The sequence below is a fragment of the Amphiura filiformis genome, chromosome 20 (assembly GCF_039555335.1).
Source record: "Amphiura filiformis chromosome 20, Afil_fr2py, whole genome shotgun sequence".
Lineage (NCBI taxonomy): Eukaryota > Metazoa > Echinodermata > Ophiuroidea > Amphilepidida > Amphiuridae > Amphiura > Amphiura filiformis.
The window spans coordinates 17,155,621-17,176,500 of record NC_092647.1 but is presented as its reverse complement, the minus strand read 5'-3'; the positions used below and the strand labels follow the sequence as shown (position 1 = coordinate 17,176,500).

The window sequence follows — 20,880 nt, the reverse complement described above, 5'->3', positions numbered from 1 at the left end:
TGCCGCAGTACCTTGTACTACGCAGGTGCTCCTTTGTTAAAAGGAATTCCCTGATTGGGGAGTGGACATCAAAGAGCTCATATCTAAATTCGTTGGGGACTGTTACTTTAAAAAATTTCAACGTCCGTATACATACGACATGTAGCCTATGAATAAAATACGACATGAATCAAGTAATAAAGTGACCTAGTTCTTTCCTTGCCCTGTTATAGCTATTATTATAAGATGAGCTCAAAGTGTATATTTCTACATTTTGAGCTCAAAATATTTAATCAATGATAATAGGGATATCATATGTCTATACTGTGATGCGCATGCGTTGTGTGTGGGGGCTGTGGGAGTGAGTGTGATGCTGTTTTAAACAAATAGGCCTATAAAACAAAATCTTCGCACAAGCTAGAATGAAGAGTGAAGACCCAAGTCGGGCTGGGGATCACCATTGCAGGATGAACCTATCGATCCACACCACTCTTCGTCATACATAAATTCCCCAGCCACATTTCCCTAACATAATATGAAATTTAAAAAAAAAGGAAATTTAGTTCGACAGAGGTGGGGCTCGAACCCACGCTGCACCGCTATCATGTATACAGTATCGACATATTACCAGCGCCTGTACCCTGTTTACCGCTCGGCCAACTGACTTGTTGGGGCCATCTTGAAAATATGAACATATAATCACAACTTCAATTACTTCATTACTTCAACATACCACGTGACAAGCAAAGACAGAAAACGTCATACTGCAGTTACTGTCCATTTTCCTATACACAATACACAGTGCTCTTACCATTGACGCGTAACCTCTACAAATAGCGTATGTTAGAAGTATGGGTAACTGCCTAGTTAACGTCGGTGTGCGAAAATAACCGGCCAATTCTAGAAAATATAGTTTTGTAACATGTCCTAAATTTTTAGCTAATTTAGATGTTTGGAAATATTCGTACTTTGGTGTTTTAGGAAGGATATGTAAACGACAGATAACACCAAAAAATATGAAGAAATTATTTCCAACCTGTGTTAAGTCTGCAAACCACCATGCTTCTCATTTTCAAGAACGCTGGTTAACAATAAGCAGAGTATTGTCTCATTTCGTAAACAAAAGCCCACACAGAATTGTTCTCTAGCGTTCGCTTAATAATCGTTCACCCAACTGAAACTATAATACCAGCTCATTGCTCCATTGTACATGTAAAGCAGAAACATATGTTGCGTGTATTTAACCAGAGAAGATATGATTGAATCAGTTGAGCTGTTTTCAATGAGTGTTATCTTGGTTTAATAGCTTTTAATGGGGTTTAAGTCCTGCAAAAGTCGTGGTGAATTCCACTTTAGACATGACTGCATCATGTACCGTATTTTGGAATTTTATCTGCTTAAAAACATTAATGTGTAGAGCTACCATTAGGCCTATTAATATTGTTGAATTCTCAGGCGCATACAAACAATACGAGGGGCCTATGATACATACACAATTCATTTCGTGCATGCACGTGCCCTGCAAGGTAGGGAGCCTAGCCTACCATTTTTCTTGTAAGACGGTCTGGATTCGTAGTCCACGTAGGTCCCCAAAGTTCTTTCAGATATTAAAAGATTAAATTCCATAAAGACGAAACAGTAATCTTTAGTGGGGACCTACGTAAATTTTACATAAAATTTCCGCCATCAATTCAGTGTTAATTTTTATTATTCAGAAAATATTTTGGCGTATATAAAATTGAAATAAATTCTCTGCTTCCTAAACCACATAAACTGAAGCATGATTGGGTATCACGAATCGCTATATATGATGTACAGTTAATATTCAAATATTCTTTTACACAATATGATGCTTCAGTTTTTACACAAACAAGAATTTGTCTTTAAAAAAGATAAGTTCACGGATCAGGTGTATAGTACATATACTTTGAGCTACTTTGGTCTAACATTTAATATTCATATCTAACCTACTCTGCACTTATTCAACAATAAATAAGTGATATGAGGCTTAATAATGATACCTGTGTCTTGACTCTGAAAAACAATTTTTTTTAAACCTCATTTTGCATTTAGTTTTTTAAGCCACCTCGAAGCCACCTACACTACAGGATCTCATTTTGCATTGGGTTTTTATTGCGTTGCAAAGTAGCAAAACTTTCTGGCCCAATTCGTGACTGGAAAAGGCTATCCCCTCTTACAACCTATCAACAGGTCTGATTTCTACAATGAGGTGTCACCGGGTTTCATGAGATAATAATACCAAATCTAAACACCATGAAATTCAATACATCACGACCAAGCTCACATTGGGCGCCCCATTCCTTATTAAGCCACCTCCAGGAAACAAATTTGGCTATAAACTACGAAGTATAAAGTCTAATAAATAAATAAAATAAAATGAAAATTGTACATGTATGCAAGATGCCTTATTACTAAAGTAAATAAATTACACAGCCATTTGCTCTTGCTAGTTTTTGTCAGGGTCAGGGATATTTGTCTCATAGTCCTGCTTTTATGAACACTAATATTATACAGGTTACTACACATGGGTTATTACAAGAGTCAATAAACATTTGACCAATTAACTATAGATAATGGACTTAGTTTTATACAATGTAGTTATATTGAACCTTTTCTGAAGTAAGTCGCCTGCTGCATAGTTTTATTTACAGATGATATGTTTACTTTGTGATTAGGCCTGACCATGACCTGCTAGTTTGATTAACCAATCAGTTATGTGCATTGTCAGCATGTGATGGCTATAAGCCAATTGCAAACATATTTATAAAAAAAAGGCTAAAAAATTCCTACACTGAGCAGACTCTTTGCTGGGTTTAAGGGCTAAATAGTAAGTTGTCATGTGGGGCAAGATTAGATAAAGGCATACAAACTAGGGTATGAGATATTAGGAATTATTTCCTAGCCTCTTAACCACAGGGTTGGGCTATATAGCTATTCAAGACACAGGGTATGTAAGGGATAAACTGTGCATATGAGATGTGGGGGCAAATGGCATCATTTCACTGACATGAAAAAATATTTCATTGAAAACCCTCCCACTCAGCTATTTTAAAAAGGTAATCAGGCTTCCTCAGCATATGACATGTGTTATGGTATTATTTTGCGAATTGCCCCGTGGTACTTTATGGAGGGGAGACTTTTATTTAAATACGGTATAAAGGACGAGTGGCCAGTATTCGGTAGGGTCTACATAGCTTTACAAATTCAGAGTCTTTCAATTATGATTTTAGAGCCAAAGGGGTAACTATATATTATAAAAGTATAAAAGGTTAGAATGTCAGTATTAAAAGCAAGTCAGTAAGATACACCTCTACACTACAGGCTGCACTCCATAGTAGGCCCACAGCTAAAAACGACACTGACAGAAAAAAACTTTAAAAAGGGGAGAACTTTTTCATTTTTATTTTTTCTACAATGCAAAATTGATCATTAAGAGGAGGAAGCAAATTGTATTGCCAATATGTTAACTTTAATTTTCCACTTTTATGCAAGAAATAAAAGAAGAAGATACAAATTCCCTTTAAAAGGGGAAGCCAGCTTCAATGCAGAAGAGGTCTTGTAATTAGTTTAGGTGGAAGGCATTTTTAGGATCACTCTTTTTTATGATCCATCATGTTCCATGACAGTCCGGGATGACAGTCCATCAAACCAGGTGGTGGTCGCATTGCATTTTCATCGTCAACCGTGTAATTGAATGGGATTATTTTGAAAATTTAAACCGCTTGAAATTTCACAAACAAATAGGCCTATATGTTAATAAATAATATAAATACAAGCTAAAACCATGGGGGTTCGATAATAAACCCCCAAAACTAACCGAGTATTTGAAAATGCCATACGGCCGGGCCGTTTCACAAGCTGCATGCCGGCTCTATCATGCCATTCGCCGCCTGCTCCAAACCATCAATGATAAGAACATGCACACAGAAAAACCAAACATTAACTCCTATAACTTCCTGTCAACTCTTTAATTAATTACTCCAAATTGTTCTGTCTTTTTGTCTTTTCTGCCTTTTAGGCCACCCTTAGCTCATTATTAATATAAAGAAATACACTGCAGTTTTTAGTTAATTGGCTAAAAACTGCCATCCTACTTGCCTTATACATGCACATTAATTTTATATTAATTTATATATTAATTCGCAATTTATACATAGCACATTATAAAATGTATAAAGACTGATATTGTTCAATAGGCCTACATGTATATCAATTGTACCCATATCAAAAATAGGCCTTGAAATTACATCGAATTTTTCCTGTTGAAAAGACGAAACTGATGTTTAAGATATCAATTATTTCATAAATGACATTTTGAGTCATTTTTATCCATAAAACGATACAGGATATAGGATATTTTTACTTTGACTTTTAGGTCCATAAAGGTTTTAATCATGTTATTATCAATACACTCACATCTCATGCTGTGTTGATCTCCAGGAGGTCTGCAAATGTAAATCTAAGAACGCCTGATAACAAGGATACTATCATTTGAATACATGAATACAAAAGCCACCTAAGTCCATGCGAAGTTATTTTGAGAGAAAAACCTGTGTATCATTTTAATTCCTTCAGTTAGATTTACCTGGTCAATATGGTAAGTTTTACGTGCAAATGAGTGGATTAACCTGTATTAGGTATGACGATTAGCATTTCAGGGACTTCGTGGGGTTCATTTTAAATTTTGGACTTAGGTGGTTTTTTGAATCATATACAAAGACAACAATGTTAGAATGAGATTACCACTAGTAAGATAATACAAAATAAAGCACACAGGTATGTATAATGTTGATAAGCATTCTGCCATGTAATATAAACCACACACTTTCCTTTATTAAACCCATTTTTGTTCAAAAGTCATTCTCTAGCAATGAATGTGTTACAAGTGGACTTTTATACATACTGGATTTCAATCAATGTGTTACAAGACTCAAATCATAGAATTGGGTGATTCTTTCATACATGCTATTTTTCACATGCCCAATAGACACAGAGGATGAATTTGAGTTGTTCTTTCATGCACATGACAGGCCTATGTATAGCAACAATTTCCCATGCTTAACTCAATTTGGCCAAAGTATGGACTTAGGTGGCTTTTGTATTCATATATTCATTTTCTTTCGTTGATATGCTGTGGAAACTATTATAGGCCTGGCATATATATAACTTTTAATGTTATATTTCCTTCAAACCATAACTTTTGAAATTCTCACTCGTTTTCATTCGTTGAAACGGCAAAGCATAGGCCTACTTTCTTTTTCTTACAAATCGAATAACAGGTCTTATATATATATTTTCACCATAAAAAGTTCCGCAAAGTAATTCAAACCAATGCTAGTACCCCGTAATCTCTTTAGCAAACAAAGACGATCTCCGATTAGATAGCCAGCTCTTAGCTGGCGAAAATCGGAATCCCTCAAAGGGGCAGGGACAGAGTTGTTGTTGTTGTTTTGGCCAAATAATAATTTTATTGTTTTGATTACGTTCGATAAATTTGGTTTTACCATAGACCATTTATCTTTCCTATTTTGGAGATTATAAAAGACATAATGTACGATTTTGGTAAAATTTTAATTTTGTTCTTCTTTTTTGTCAAAATTTACTATGATTACATAATATTATACGGTACTAGTAACACTTAATCTGTCAAGGTAGACTTCTCCGTAGTCCACTTGCCCATTTTGCATACTCTGGCCATTACATTTAAAGCATAAAACTCTGATTTATATTGATTTGTGTGCAACTGATAGATTTTCACATCTGTATCTGATCTTTTCAGTCACCGCACTCCCTCTGTTAGCTTCCAGGAGTTTCGGGGTTCGCTATCAATAAACTGGTACTTCCAAAATCAGAATTGTTCAGTATTAAAGTCAGCCATTATAATTATGCAAGATAATGTTGCATTCAGTTACTTTTATTGTCACTAATTATCTGATATTTTTAACTCTTTATGACCATTTTACTATTAAATACTTTAATTTTAATAAACATCAGTATAATTTTGTATTCAACGAAATGGGTTCATCATGACTAATAATAACATATTTTTTAATAAAATTCGACTATGGCATAGTCTACTGTCAAGGGGGTCTTCTGATCATTTTAACCTGAGACTAGTAAACCAACAGTCTCAGGTTTACTAGTCTCAGTTTTAACTAAGCGAGAATAATGAGGTAAAAAGTAAAAACCGACTTAGCCGCTTAACTGTGGAGCTTTGGGGATCCCAGTTTTATTATAAAACCTCTAAATTTTACTTTGGAGGCTTAGTCCTTTACATGGTATTTCAGATAGCATTGGGCAATTACAATCATGTAAGAAGTGCAAATTTGAGCAAAATATGCAGCAAATGATAGCTTTACTGTAATACCAGAAGATGGGAGAAATATCTCTTTTGCTGCAGACCCCCCGATCCAAAACAGCCTGGAGTGACTGTGAAGACTGCATGTATTATAAACACAAGTGTGTATAACTTTGTTTGCCAAGTCATGGAACCTTTTAAAATGTGTTTGAAGAGCATAATTAATATCCATGGTTAAACAAACAACCATGAACAAGATCTTGTTCTGTTTTAATAATACATGTACTGCTCTGTGGTTTAGGTTGTGCAAATTACCAGTTTCGTTTGATTTTGTTTACTTACGTTTTTTTAATCTCCATGTGTTATTCAACCTCTTTATGTTCACTCAGCATGCAGGAGAATTTTAGATGTGCTAGAACATTGTAGGCTTTACAAAAGCAAAACTTTAATGATAATTATAATGAGTATAGTAGAAACGAGATGCAGGGTATCTTAATATTTTAATGACATTATCAATCAAAGTTTTTTTCCTCCATCCCTATACACAAAACCCAATGGCATATAAATATTTAAATTCCTCATCAAATTTATAATATGCTAATTAATCACATCCGTGAATAATAAAATAATAAAACAATAAAATGGATGATATTTGATATTACCATATTTTGCATAACATCAGAGAAGATGAGCTCATCATCACATGTATTTCGATTGAACATCTGCATTTTGTTCCATTCAAAGAACAGTAGTTTTAGCTAGTACGATATTGGATTCATATAGGCCTATCCTCAGATGTTATCAACTCAGACAATCCATAGAGACGAATTCGTCTGACATTTGGTTTGTAATGGAACATTTTCCAAATGCAAAACATGTAAAAAAAACTCAATGTCCGGATTTTTTTAGACGGGGAGCATCATTTAATATAAATCATTTTTAATAATAGTAATACCGGTAATATGCACTTCTTGATTTATGCTTTTGGATTTTTAAATGTATATTTAGAGTACCTCTTTCAAATTTTATATTTATGTGTAATCTAGCTATATCATAATTTTAAAAAAAAAAAAAAAAAAGTTACATTAAAAAGAGAAGAAAAAAACTATTATTGTCAAAATTTCTGTTTTGGTGTCATGTTATTTATTGTATTTTTGGCGACAAAAAGAAAAACCCACCCTATTCTACGGGCGGACCTTTCAACTTCAAGTATAGGGTCGGTGTTTTTTGTACTTGTATTTCTAGAGAGAGGCTATCTTGAAATTACCCTAAAATATCACCAAAATCTGAAGACTTTTTTAATACCAACATATTTTCTATGATTTAAGCAAAATAAATGGGCTTTCCTTTTTTTTTTTAATTCTCAAAACACAAATTCCGGGTCGGTTGGCCCCGTAGAGAAGGGTTTTTTCGTAGCCTTTGATACTATTAATTTTTTTAATTTTTTTATTTGCAACATTTTATAAAACTTAACAAAATATTAACAAAAACTGATGCTAAATTTGTATCCATCATTGAAAATCAATCAATTCCGGAAATTAAACCTGTTATTAAAACCCCACGATGGGTTGATTTGTTTTTAATACACAGAATAATATTTTCCCTCAGTTTAGAATACGGTAGCTACCCAAATCTGCTAAAATAAAGCACACAGTAAATTTGGAAACAGATAACACTTTGTACTGCATGGATGAAGTGTGTGTGCACTATCTGCAATGTCCCATGAACAAACAATTACGTAATAGTATTGACTTTTGTTGAACTTGTGAAAGGTCAGTCCAGAGAGTTTCTCTGCTCGTACTAAATTACTGTTTAAGTGGTAATTTTCGCATACAGTTATTGTCGCGATTTGGAGTTACAGAGACATTTTTGCAATTGTTATTTTCGCGATGCTTAGTTTTGCCCTATACTTGCAATACATTATTATATATATTCGCGAGGTGTTAATTTCGTGGATGGAACTCCATTCGCGAAATCCGCAAAAAATAAACCCCTCGCGAAGTGTGCTTGCTTTCTGTGAACTTGTTTTCATTAACTTAAGATAGTGCACTTAGCTTTAAACTGTTTCTTTACTCAATGAAACTCTCATTAATTGAGTAAAGAAACAGCTTATTTTCAGGGCAACCATTTTCTTGGGGGTGACTTCATTTGGAATCTACACCCCCTGTGTGAGAGACTTAAGTAATGTCTTCCATACAGGGTGTATGTCTTTCAACTGGAATAGCCTAAAATGTGTATATCATATACCTGGTATATGGCCGGATTTACCTTTTGATGGTCCTGTGGGCAAGGCAACATGATTGTCGCAGATCTACTCACTCAAATGGCTTTACCAAGATTGCGGGCAAAGCGCGGCAATTTGGTCTACAATAGGCCAAAAGGGAGATGCAAATTGTAAATTTTGTCACAACATATCTGTCAACTGAGCAGGGGAGGGGTCTGATTCGCCACCCTGCGACTTGTTTTCCGTCAAGTTGGTGTACCTCTTTTCTTTCCTACTAATAATTAGGGCTTACTCAACAAGAACTGAAGAATGTTGGTTGTCATGGTCACTTGGGCTGTCAATCATGATGATTATAACTACTAGTACCACCAACTTGGGGGGGGGGGCACCTTTGTTCCATAACCATTAGGGTATAGGACATTTTTTGTTTTTGATATAGCCCCCGAATGAAATGTATTTAATTATGTTTGTACTCACTCAGGTAGCATTGTGTGTGAATATTACATCCGAACTAGAGGCTATTCTTTTTTTATGGGCATTTTAGTGTCTAAAATGGCCCAAAATGAGGGTTTTTCAATATTGCCGTCCATTTCTAATCGTCACCCCCATAGGCTTTACATGTAAAATAAAAAGGCTCGTAAAAATTTAATAGCCTCTAGTCTCGATGTAAAATTCACACCAAATGCTTTTTGAGTGATTACAAAGATAATTAAATACTTTTCATTCGGGGGCTATGTGGAATTTTTTTTTATGTATTCCTTGTACAATGACATTTCACAATAAAATGTCCATTGGAAACAAAGGTGGGGGGGAGAAAACGCCCCCAACATACATTATGCACATACATAATGACAAATTGCATTAACCTGGAAGAGAATGGAATTCCTGATATCTATTTGCACAAAAGGCTGGAAATCCCGACAAATTACTAACAAAACCATCTGGAATTCCAGCACCTCAATGGACAAAATATGGATTATTTTATTGACCAGAGGCAAAAAAGTCTGGAAATCCAACCAAGGATAAACACAATAAACCTGGAATTCCAAACCCTCTATGCCTTCAGACTAACAAAATGGTGGAAAAATCTGGAAATTTTGCCCCAAGCATAGGCAAAATAGGCTGGAATTTGGAACAGCATAAGTAGAATAGGCTGGAATTCCGAGCCCCAAAGACCACCAAAAAATCTGGATTTCCGTTGCCCTCTATAGGGGGGGTGCATGTTTTATCTGGAATAGCCCAATATACAGGACCAGTAATGTCCTTTTTGGAACATAGGAGGCCTAGTTCGTCGAAAACTGAAGTTTCAAACAACATCCGCATTGAGTCTTCTGGGCAATTTGTGAGCTTAAACCATGTTAAAATCCTGGACAGAGACAAGAGATGGTTTGTCGAGGCGTCAAGGAAGCAGTGTAAATCAAAGTTAACCAGCCACCTCTAAATAAAGACGGATGCTGGTACAAACTTCAAGGAGTCTACGATAATGTGATCAAATCTACGGTCAAAAAGGTCACAATCTAATTATATACATCACAGTATCACTCTCGCTGCTGATAGATGGAGATCCATCTGAACATTCCTAGGTAGAAAATTGTTTTTGGTGTTTGGATCATTTATTTTAGACTAAAATCTTTATTTGCACTAAACCTGACCAGGAATTTGGCCCAAATAAAGATATATATATTTAATAATATTCCTATTGATTATACCAATATCACATATTTAACATATGTTTCAATATAGGGGGTAACATGGATGACAGGATGGCGGAAGGAGTTGAACATGCATCTGCAATTCTGATGTGCTTTTCAAAAAAATATCAAGAAAGTGTCAACTGCAAAAAAGGTATGATAATGACACGTGTCCCAAGAAATACGTTTTCATATAAGCTATAAAGAGATTTTTTTAAATCCTGTAAAACATAATATCAAAATAGACCCGGAGCCCAGAAGATTTATTCAAGTGAAAAGCGCCAGAACAACTGACCCCACAGGTTGAAAGTGTCATACTTCACATCACAAAAATGCATTGCTACCGGGTCAGGGCCAGGGATTTCCCGCCCAAACCCACCCATTTAAGGACGCCATTACTAAAAATCCTATTTTCGTCAATATATCTGGATAACTATATGGGACTAGTATCTACACATATCGTTATGAATTCGGCAGACGGCCGAATCCGGATTCGGCTTGGTAAATTCACGTTACTCATGTATTATTTTTTAATTAGAGAACAAGGGATCGATGCTTTACCTATAGAGGGCAGCATACCAATTTTTGAACGGTTATTGTCATTGACCGTACTGTGATGCACCGTTAGCTAACACTGTATGCCGCCCTCTTTTGATTAATTATTATGCTGTTATCGTCTGATCTCCGTTAAATATTGATATGTTGCCCTCTATTATGTACATCATTTATCCCTTGTTCTCTAATTAAAAAGTAATGCATGCGTAAAATGAATTTACCAAAATCCGGATTCGGCCGTCTGCCGAATTCATAACGATATATTTTCATAATCATCTCCAAAATGTATAGTGTTCTAGTCAGCGAAGAATCCCTGGGTATAAAGTACAGGCCACCAATGGAACTTGACCATCGCAACATATAATGTGAGAACACTGTTGCAGGAAGAAAGACTATTGGAGTTGGAAGAAGAACTCGAAGGGGTAAAATGGGACATCATCGGACTGGATGAAGTCCGAAGAAGAGGAGAACAATTTGCAGAGTTAAAAAGTGGTCATCTTTTCTACCACATTGGAACCAAGGACAAGAGCGAAACAGGGTCGGCTTCCTGATACATAAGAAGATCGCAGGAAATATAACTGAAGTCACAAGGTGTAAACGAACGCCTAACTCAGCTGACAGTAAAATAAACAAGAGATACAAGATAAAAATTATCCAAGTCTACGCCACAACCTCTACACACGACGATGAAGATGTTGTCAAACTCTACGAAGAAACAATTGAATTGCTAATGAACAATAAGACTCAATTTATAATAGTCGTGGGTGAGTTAATGCCAAAGTTGGGAAAAGGGAGGATGGAGAAGAGTGCACAATTGGAAAATTCGGGAGCGGAGAACGAAATGATAGGGGTGACCGTCTCATCGAATTCTAAATCAGTAACAAACTGAAAATAATGAACTCTTTTTTCAAAAAGGCAGCAAGTAGGAAATGGACCTGGAGAAGCCCAGATGGAAGCACAAAGACAGTCCACACATCATTCAAGATGTAAAGACAATCAACAAAGTCAATGTAGGTAGTGACCATAGGATGGTAATGAGCAAGTTAAAAATCAACACCAGACTCGAGAGGCAAAACTAGACCAAAAGCAAAGCAGCATCAAACTAGAGAGAAGGAAAAGAGAATAACATTTCAACTACAGTTGCAAAACCAGTTCCGACTTTTGGCAGATGAATGTCTAGAAGAGAGGACTCTAGAATCATGGAATGACCAGATAGTAGAAAAAACACAAGAACTGGGCATGGAAATTGCAGGAAAGAAACAAAAAACTCAAGAGACCAAGATATCAGATTCTACCAGAACATTAGTGCAGAAGAGATGAAGATCAATGAAAGCAGAGGGAACAAACATACAACGTGTTGAATATACAGAAACCTGCAAGACAATCGGGAAAAAGCTACGTGAAGATATACGGAGTAACAACACCAAGGTGATCAAATCCACAATTGAGGAAAACAAAAGAAGAAAACTATAGATATATAAGAAACTAGCGCAGGGGAAACAGAAAATCACAAGCCTCCTCGATAGTAATGGTCGAGAAATCACAGACCAACATCAAAGTCTGAAAAGAATAGAAGAGTTCTATGAATACTTATATGCCAGTGACAAAGACACAGATGAACCGGGAGAACCACAAGAAGAGATACCAAATGTTACTAATTGGGAGGTACAGCATGCCGTAAACCAAATGAAGAGAGGCAAGTCTCCTGGACCTGACAATGTGCTCATCGACACAATTAAGGAAGGAGCGGACGCCATAACGTTACTAAAGAATTAGCAAACTATACAACATGTATGCAAAATGGGAGAGTGCCAACACAGTGGAAAGAAGCCAGTTTGATTATTCTGCACAAGAAGGGGGACAAGCGCGACCTAAAGAATTATAGACCCATCAGTCATCTCTCAAACTTGTACAAGTTGTACACAAGAATACTAACAAACCGACTAGAAAACATACTAGACAGCAATCAACCAAGGGAACAGATGACAAGAAGGTACACTATTATAAGATGATAAAAACAGCTACACACCACTAGATGATAAAAATTACTGGAAAATATGGTAAAAAAACACCAAAAAAGTTGGAGTGAGTCAGAAGCAAAAAAAATGTTGATGCTGGGGTCCAGTATCAACCAAAAACATCAAGGCCGCAGGAGAAGAAGGTACACTATTATAAGATGATAAAAACAGCTACACACCACTGGATGATAAAAATTACTGGAAAATATGGTAAAAAAACACCAAAAAAGTTGGAGTGAGTCAGAAGCAAAAAATTGTTGATGTTGGGGTCCAGTATCAACCAAAAACATCAAGGCCGCAGGGCCGGCGGGCCCGAGGCCAGCGACTTTCTATACGACAACTAAACACTCCAAGTGGGACCTCAATATAAGGGCCTCGCAGGGCAAGAAAGCAAGAGTAACCTTAACGAAAATTCTGTTATATTTACGGACAGCTCGTCCATTTCATAGGCCTATTTTTACATTTTTTTACTCTTCACCCCATAATTTCCCTCATTCTCAGGCCCTGCCCTCTATCGGGGGCTAATTTATAGTTTAAGCTTGTTTGTTATTATTATGATTATTATCATTATTATTATCATTATTATTAGTGTTATTATTATTATTATTATTGGTTGCCTAATCTTTTTCTGTTGGACATGAAAGGTGTGACTAAAATATTTATGTTTCAACATTGTTTGCGTGTGACAAAGTATTATTGTTTAATACATTTTGTATTTCTTTCCAGATTAATTTCTTGACTGAAAACTACCTTTAACACACACATGCATGTAGTACACAACCATTTTGCAACTTATGAAACATGGTATAATAGATTGTGTTCAACTGCTGCACATAACTTGTGATAGTATCAATTGGTTTATGATTTTTATCACTTAAGATGCATACCAGGTCATTCAACTACTTGGTTTTTAAATTTTGAAAAGTCATTGACAAACAGGTGGACAACAGATGAATGACTTCCAAGCTTTGAACGAGGGTTTACTGCAACTTTTCAGGTCAATTGACCTGCATCATACATAGGTCATCCTAGATAGATCAAACTATACATTTTCTGATTCCTTGTGACAGTAGGCTTATATTAGTATGGTTTTAATTACAATTTGAGCAAGTTTAAAATTGACCCTTTACACAAAGTTCTGTGACCTTTGACCCCAAAACCTAATCCGGGTCATCATTGCTATCATGCATTTTTGTGAAGCCCACGATGTCAACTATCTATGTTAGCAATGCAGCTTCGCACCCACCCCCTCCCCCTGGTACATCCCAACCTACCGAGCTCACCCACTAGCATGACTAGTATATCTTCTGCATCGGTTTGTACTTATTTTACTCACCATGTACACTTTTTTCCTATATACAGAAGCGCAATATGCCTCTTTTTGTAAGAAACCCATTGTCCCGTTGAAGTATGACAACCACACCCCTAGAGGTTGGTTGGGAATACTGATTAACCCTCTGCTGTATCATGATGTTCGGACTGACTCAGCAATGATGGCAAGTTTACCAAAGATCAAGGAAGACCTTCACAAATTAACAGCAGATACAGGTAGATATACGTATTAACAATAAAGTAATTTTATGATTTGACCACTCTCCTTCTATGATTCAACCTTAAAGAGTTAAATGTACTTGTACTCATGACAGAGTGGCGGAGCGTGAGTGACCCGATTGGGAGTGGGGGTAATTCAGAAAATACTGGGTCTGACCCAAGGGGCACCGGTATTTTTCTATGGAATTTGAAATTTGACTCTGATTGGGGGGCACGTGGCCCAATGCCCCTATGACGCTATGCCACGTTTATGATATCTTTTTCGCCGATGAATTATTCGTTCACTTATTTATTTATTATTCTATTTTAGGAAAATTACAAACTCCTTAGAACTCAGAAGTGAACTTCCAGCTTAAAACTTGGAAGTGGACCTGGACGGGAAAACACTTATTCCTTATTCTCGATGGTGTTAGCACGGTTAGGATTATCAAACCCAGGTCTTCTGCAATTGCCCCCGACCTAGGTTGGCGGCGAGTTGAGTGCTTTGGTCCCGGGAACCCTCCCTATCCAGCCACATTATAGTGTCATGACATCAAAAGGGATTTCTGCTTCTCATGCTGCACATGCCAGCCAAGCAAAGGAATAATAATCGTTTAATTCCCGTTTATTATCGGAACTGGGACATAACATCGACCAGCATTTAGCGACTGTCAGGCAGACTACCTAGTTTAGTTTAGTTTAGTTTAGTTTAGCTTAGCTTAGTTTAGCTTAGTTTAGCTTAGTTTAGCTTAGTTTAGCTTAGTTTAGTTTAGTTCAATCTTTATTACAGTCACACTCTTTCTAGAAAGACCGTCCCAAACTTGGATATGAGTGACATACATCACAATTTTAAAATACTAGTATAGTATACACTGGTGGAGTAACTAGGTATGCAAAAGTGATACCCAAGTTCAGGATATAATTGGCAAATGTGGCAACCCTATGACAGTGGTTGCCATCGGTGTTTACAAAATGAAATCGATCAATGGCTTGATGATTTGAAAATGATAAGGTAAACATTGTATTAAGTAGGATATACCATAAAACAGTGAAACACATCTTTAATAGTATGTAAACAATAAACAACGTAGCCTACAGAAGCTAGAACAGCAAGCCTTAAACCGGTCCAAAGAAATTAAAGCCCCCCCATTTAACGAGTTTAACCTGTCAAAGTATAGCAAATAGCTGCATTGTATCATGCGCTACGTAAATATCCATTTCGTTGTTGGAAGTATTTCAGGATGTAATAAAATGAATATTGAATCTGTCCATCTGGACTTGCTATTTTTTGATAGCGACAGTATCGCGTTTCATCCAAGACGCATCATCAGTCTGACTGGTCAGATGATGAACTATTGACCTGTGACACACTTGATGGTATGACGTCACAGGAGAGTCGCTGGTGTAGCTTTCTGATTGCTGTACCAGTCAGCCTGATGATGCGTCTTGGATGAGACGCGATACTGTCGCTATCAAAAATAGTAAGTCCAGATGGACAGTTTCAATATTCATTTTATTATGTTTATCTACCTGGATGACTGAGAATATTCACGAATTTATTTCAGGAAGTACATATTGCAACGTCTGGTATTTCTGATCATAAAATTGACAAAAACGGCATCTCCGTGTTCGTGGTTTTCAGACCACAGCGTTCCTCAAAACAGCCTATATTGCACTTTTGAGTACCAGTTCTGGCTTTCTCTTTCATATGTTAAGTGATTACAATGTCATTGTTTGACTATTTTTTTGGCAGCAACGACGCAATCAGAGCAAAGACCAGAGGATTCCACGTCGTTTTCTGCGACTTCTGGCAACATTGAAGCTACTGACTCCAGTGAAGGTACCAACATTTACATGCATTCTTTTAGCCAAACCAAACTTATTGTTCTTTATTGTTACTCATTTCATACCATACGGTACCAATCGCACACCAATATCCAAGACATATCAACATATCTACACTGATGTTTTTGGCCTTAAAAGTGGCAAAAACAATGACACATGTGTGTTCGTGGTCTTAGACCATAGGGTTCCTAGTTTCAAAAACAATGACACGTGTGTGTTCGTGGTCTTAGACCATTGGGTTCCTAGTTTCAAAAACAATGACACGTGTGTGTTCGTGGTCTTAGACCATTGGGTTCCTAGTTTCAAAAACAATGACACGTGTGTGTTCGTGGTCTTAGACCATAGGGTTCCTAGTTTCAAAAACAATGACACGTGTGTGTTCGTGGTCTTAGACCATTGGGTTCCTAGTTTCAAAAACAATGACACGTGTGTGTTCGTGGTCTTAGACCATAGGGTTCCTAGTTTCAAAAACAATGACACGTGTGTGTTCGTGGTCTTAGACCATTGGGTTCCTAGTTTCAAAAACAATGACACGTGTGTGTTCGTGGTCTTAGACCATAGGGTTCCTAGTTTCAAAAACAATGACACGTGTGTGTTCGTGGTCTTAGACCATTGGGTTCCTAGTTTCAAAAACAATGACACGTGTGTGTTCGTGGTCTTAGACCATAGGGTTCCTAGTTTCAAAAACAATGACACGTGTGTGTTCGTGGTCTTAGACCATAGGGTTCCTAGTTTCAAAAACAATGACACGTGTGTGTTCGTGGTCTTAGACCATTGGGTTCCTAGTTTCAAAAACAATGACACGTGTGTGTTCGTGGTCTTAGACCATAGGGTTCCTAGTTTCAAAAACAATGTCACGTGTGTGTTCGTGGTCTTAGACCATTGGGTTCCTAGTTTCAAAAACAATGACACGTGTGTGTTCGTGGTCTTAGACCATAGGGTTCCTAGTTTCAAAAACAATGACACGTGTGTGTTCGTGGACTTAGACCATTGGGTTCCTAGTTTCAAAAACAATGACACGTGTGTGTTCGTGGTCTTAGACCATAGGGTTCCTAGTTTCAAAAACAATGACACGTGTGTGTTCGTGGTCTTAGACCATTGGGTTCCTAGTTTCAAAAACAATGACACGTGTGTGTTCGTGGTCTTAGACCATAGGGTTCCTAGTTTCAAAAACAATGACACGTGTGTGTTCGTGGTCTTAGACCATTGGGTTCCTAGTTTCAAAAACAATGACACGTGTGTGTTCGTGGTCTTAGACCATTGGGTTCCTAGTTTCAAAAACAATGACACGTGTGTGTTCGTGGTCTTAGACCATTGGGTTCCTAGTTTCAAAAACAATGACACGTGTGTGTTCGTGGTCTTAGACCATAGGGTTCCTAGTTTCAAAAACAATGACACGTGTGTGTTCGTGGTCTTAGACCATTGGGTTCCTAGTTTTACGGTAAGAGATCAGAATTGTTGCACAATCAATTGTTTTATTTGGCAGACTAATGTCCCTTTCGTATCACAACGTCTGGTATTTCTGATGATAAAAGTGATAAAAATGGCACCTCTGTGTTCGTGGTTATAAGACCACAGCGTTCTTCAATACAGTATAGTTTTGACTTTCATTTTCATGCATTTAAAAAAAACCGTCATTGTTTGATTAATATTTAGTAGTAACGAAGCCATCAGAGCACAGATCCGAGGAGTCCTAGTCATTTTCTACGACTTTTGTCAACATCCGTGTGACATATCACACCTGCACTGGTGGGTTATTTTTACTACATCGTTCTTAGTTTAACATTGCTATCGCCACTCAATGCAACCTATATTACATTTTTGTGTACTAGTTCTGGCTTTCCTTTTCATGCATTTTCGTTAAATTATAATATCGTCATTGTTCGTTTAATATATTTGTTAGCAATGAAGCAATCAGAAGACAGACTAACGGAATCTACATCATTTTCTTTGACTACGATCAACAAGGCTCTTGACTCCATCACTGAAGGTATAAAAAATTCTTATATATATTTAGTTTAGTTAGTTTTCAAACTAACATGAACTTGTTCTTTGTTGTTACTCATCTCATTGAGTACAATGTTAATCAACTACATAGACATCAAGGTATAGTTACTTAAAATTGCCACTGAAAATAATACAATCGGTAAGAGAGGAACTTTCTAGGAGCATGGAACAATTAATAAGCTTTTATTAATGATAATTAAGGCCCGGGGGGGCACTCAACTTTGGAAGTGACGGTATGTGCCTGTCAATAGGCCCCCTCTTTTGAAGTCGACTATACCCGATGACCCCTTTTTTTAAAGTCATACCCGATGACCCCCTTATTTTTTAGTTGTGGCTACCCAATGACCCCCTTTTTTGGTTGCGGCTACTCAATGACCCCCTTTTTTTTCTAGATTTTCTAGAAGAGCATCATCAAAATGCAACAAAATAATGCCGAAACTTTCAAATTTTGTTCCATTTTTTAAAAATTATGCCGAAACTTTCAAACTTTTGCTCCATTTTTCCAAAATTTTCTACCCGATGACCCTTTTTTGAAATCTTATACTCAATTACCCCCTTTTTTCAAAATATTATACCCAATGACCCCTTTTTTATTTTGTTTGTACCCAATGACCCCCTTTTTTAAAATAACACTTTGTTACCGATAGGCCCCTACTTCGCGACACCGGTAGGCACATACCCGTCACTTCTAAAGTTGAGTGCCCCCCCCGGGAATTAAGGGCAGTACCGTAGTCATGATAATCGCACGCGACCGTAGATTTATAGCGTTTAGGTCGAGAGCCCTCAGGGATCGAGACCTTAATGCAATAACGCCATGGTCAAGTGCGGTTATCTGGACCTATTTGCACGAGTTTATTATCCATCATACGCTTATTAGAGTATCAGTAATAAAATAGCAAGTAAAATCGTTGCATTGATTGAATACAATTTAGAGGGAAATATCTTGGTACACTCTATGAATCCAAAGTATTCTAGCATACTTTGATGAATCAAAGTGTCTGGCTTGATGCTGTTCATGTCTATAACATTACGGCTACTGTAACGATTCAACCAAAGTACTTCAATCACTGCATCGAATTTAACTAATGTGTAAATGTATAAGTGTTAGATACTCACATAAAGAAAGTCTATACTTATGTAAATTAACCCGTCCTCTACACCAAAACCTGATCTTGTTATGACAATTTGATTGATAAGGTCGTGTGCAGAATCCTCAAACATATATAGCAAATGTCGGAGCTAGGAGCTACATAATTCAGTGATGTGACTCGACTCCACTTATGACTCGACGTCTCGATATATTATTAGGTTAGTCTTAACCCTGGAATTATGGAAACTTGTGGGCCTCGTAACTTCTAAATTGTTAGTATATAAAAGTATACATACGTCATTGATTTTATTTTTATTTTACACAGATCAAGATTTACTGGATGTTGTTGAAAAACTCCGTCCAGGGGAAATCCAACTTCTGTACATTCTTCTGAAAATCAGTCGCGTTGATGTTGAGAAAGCTGAAGAGAAAGCTGGAACGAGAGATGTTAACGTGAAAGCGATGACTGTTCTAAGGCTGTGGAAGCAGCAGAATGGCAAAATCGCAACTCGTAAAGCTCTACTCGATGCTCTGGAAGATCGTGGACATACCGGTTTGCGGAATGAACTAAAGCAAAAGTGGATAGAAAATTACTGTACACAGGGACCTGAAGTTTAAATCTGGACATGGATTTCAAGGAGGATGGCCCGGTCAACGATCTCATCGCCACGTTATTTCTCTAGATCATTCCCTTATTTTTCTCCTTATCTGTCCTAGCAAAATCATAACATTCGTTTTTATATATTTTTATAATTCGCTACTACTTGTCTGGTATAGATTGTTTTTCGTCAGACTTCAATCTCCCTCGCGTCAAGTGAACATACGATGTTAGATCTTTCAGTTAAAATGCTTATCTCCTGTGAATTTGTTACGTCATCTTCATTTTCTTTTAAACATATCCTTTTTGGTGTCCCAAGATACTTTTACAATTAATATCAATTTGCACAAAGTGTCATATGGTCGGTCAATTTGTTGTTGTGATGATCAGTGCACGGGTTTCAAGAAACGTTTAGACCTACCAGGTTATTCAGATGATGAATATTATTTTGACAAATACGGTAACATAATCCATGTTCACTAACTCTTACTAATATTGTAAATAGGGCATGTACATTGTAAAATATGTATAGCATAACGTAAAAGGTTTGTAAATAATCTCACTGCAATGTTGAACACGCCTGATGTGCCTTGGTGTAAATGGGCATGAAGTACGGTACTTGTATTTTCGTAAATGTTGAACACGCCTGATGTGCCTTGTTGTAAATGGGCATGAAGTACGGTACTTGTATTTTAGTACATGTTGAACACGCCTGATGTGCCTTGATGTAAATGGGCATGAAGTACGGTACTTGTATTTTCGTACATGTTGAACACGCCTGATTTGCCTTGTTGTAAATGGGCATGAAGTACGGTACTTGTATTTTCGTACATGTTGAACACGCCTGATGTGCCTTGTTGTAAATGGGCATGAAGTACGGTACTTGTATTTTCGTACATGTTGAATACGCCTAATGTGCCTTGTTGTAAATGGGCATGAAGTACGGTACTTGTATTTTCGTACATGTTGAACACGCCTGATCAGTACGACAGCAACTTAGCTCACTTCCGGTAATTTTTACCGG

The 20,880-nt window shown here is 36.9% G+C and overlaps 1 protein-coding gene across 1 annotated transcript in view; it reads left to right on the top strand.

The window, feature by feature from the left end:
- Nucleotides 1-20,562, top strand: part of LOC140142164 (uncharacterized) — a 32,442-nt gene extending 11,880 nt beyond the window's left edge. The window contains exons 6-10 of the mRNA XM_072164130.1: nucleotides 10,266-10,367; nucleotides 14,149-14,334; nucleotides 16,070-16,156; nucleotides 18,065-18,151; nucleotides 19,584-20,562. Coding sequence (XP_072020231.1) covers nucleotides 10,266-10,367; nucleotides 14,149-14,334; nucleotides 16,070-16,156; nucleotides 18,065-18,151; nucleotides 19,584-19,876 — 755 coding nt within the window. The 3' untranslated portion in view covers nucleotides 19,877-20,562. The remainder of the gene's footprint in view (nucleotides 1-10,265; nucleotides 10,368-14,148; nucleotides 14,335-16,069; nucleotides 16,157-18,064; nucleotides 18,152-19,583) is intronic.
- Nucleotides 20,563-20,880: the final 318 nt, after the last annotated feature.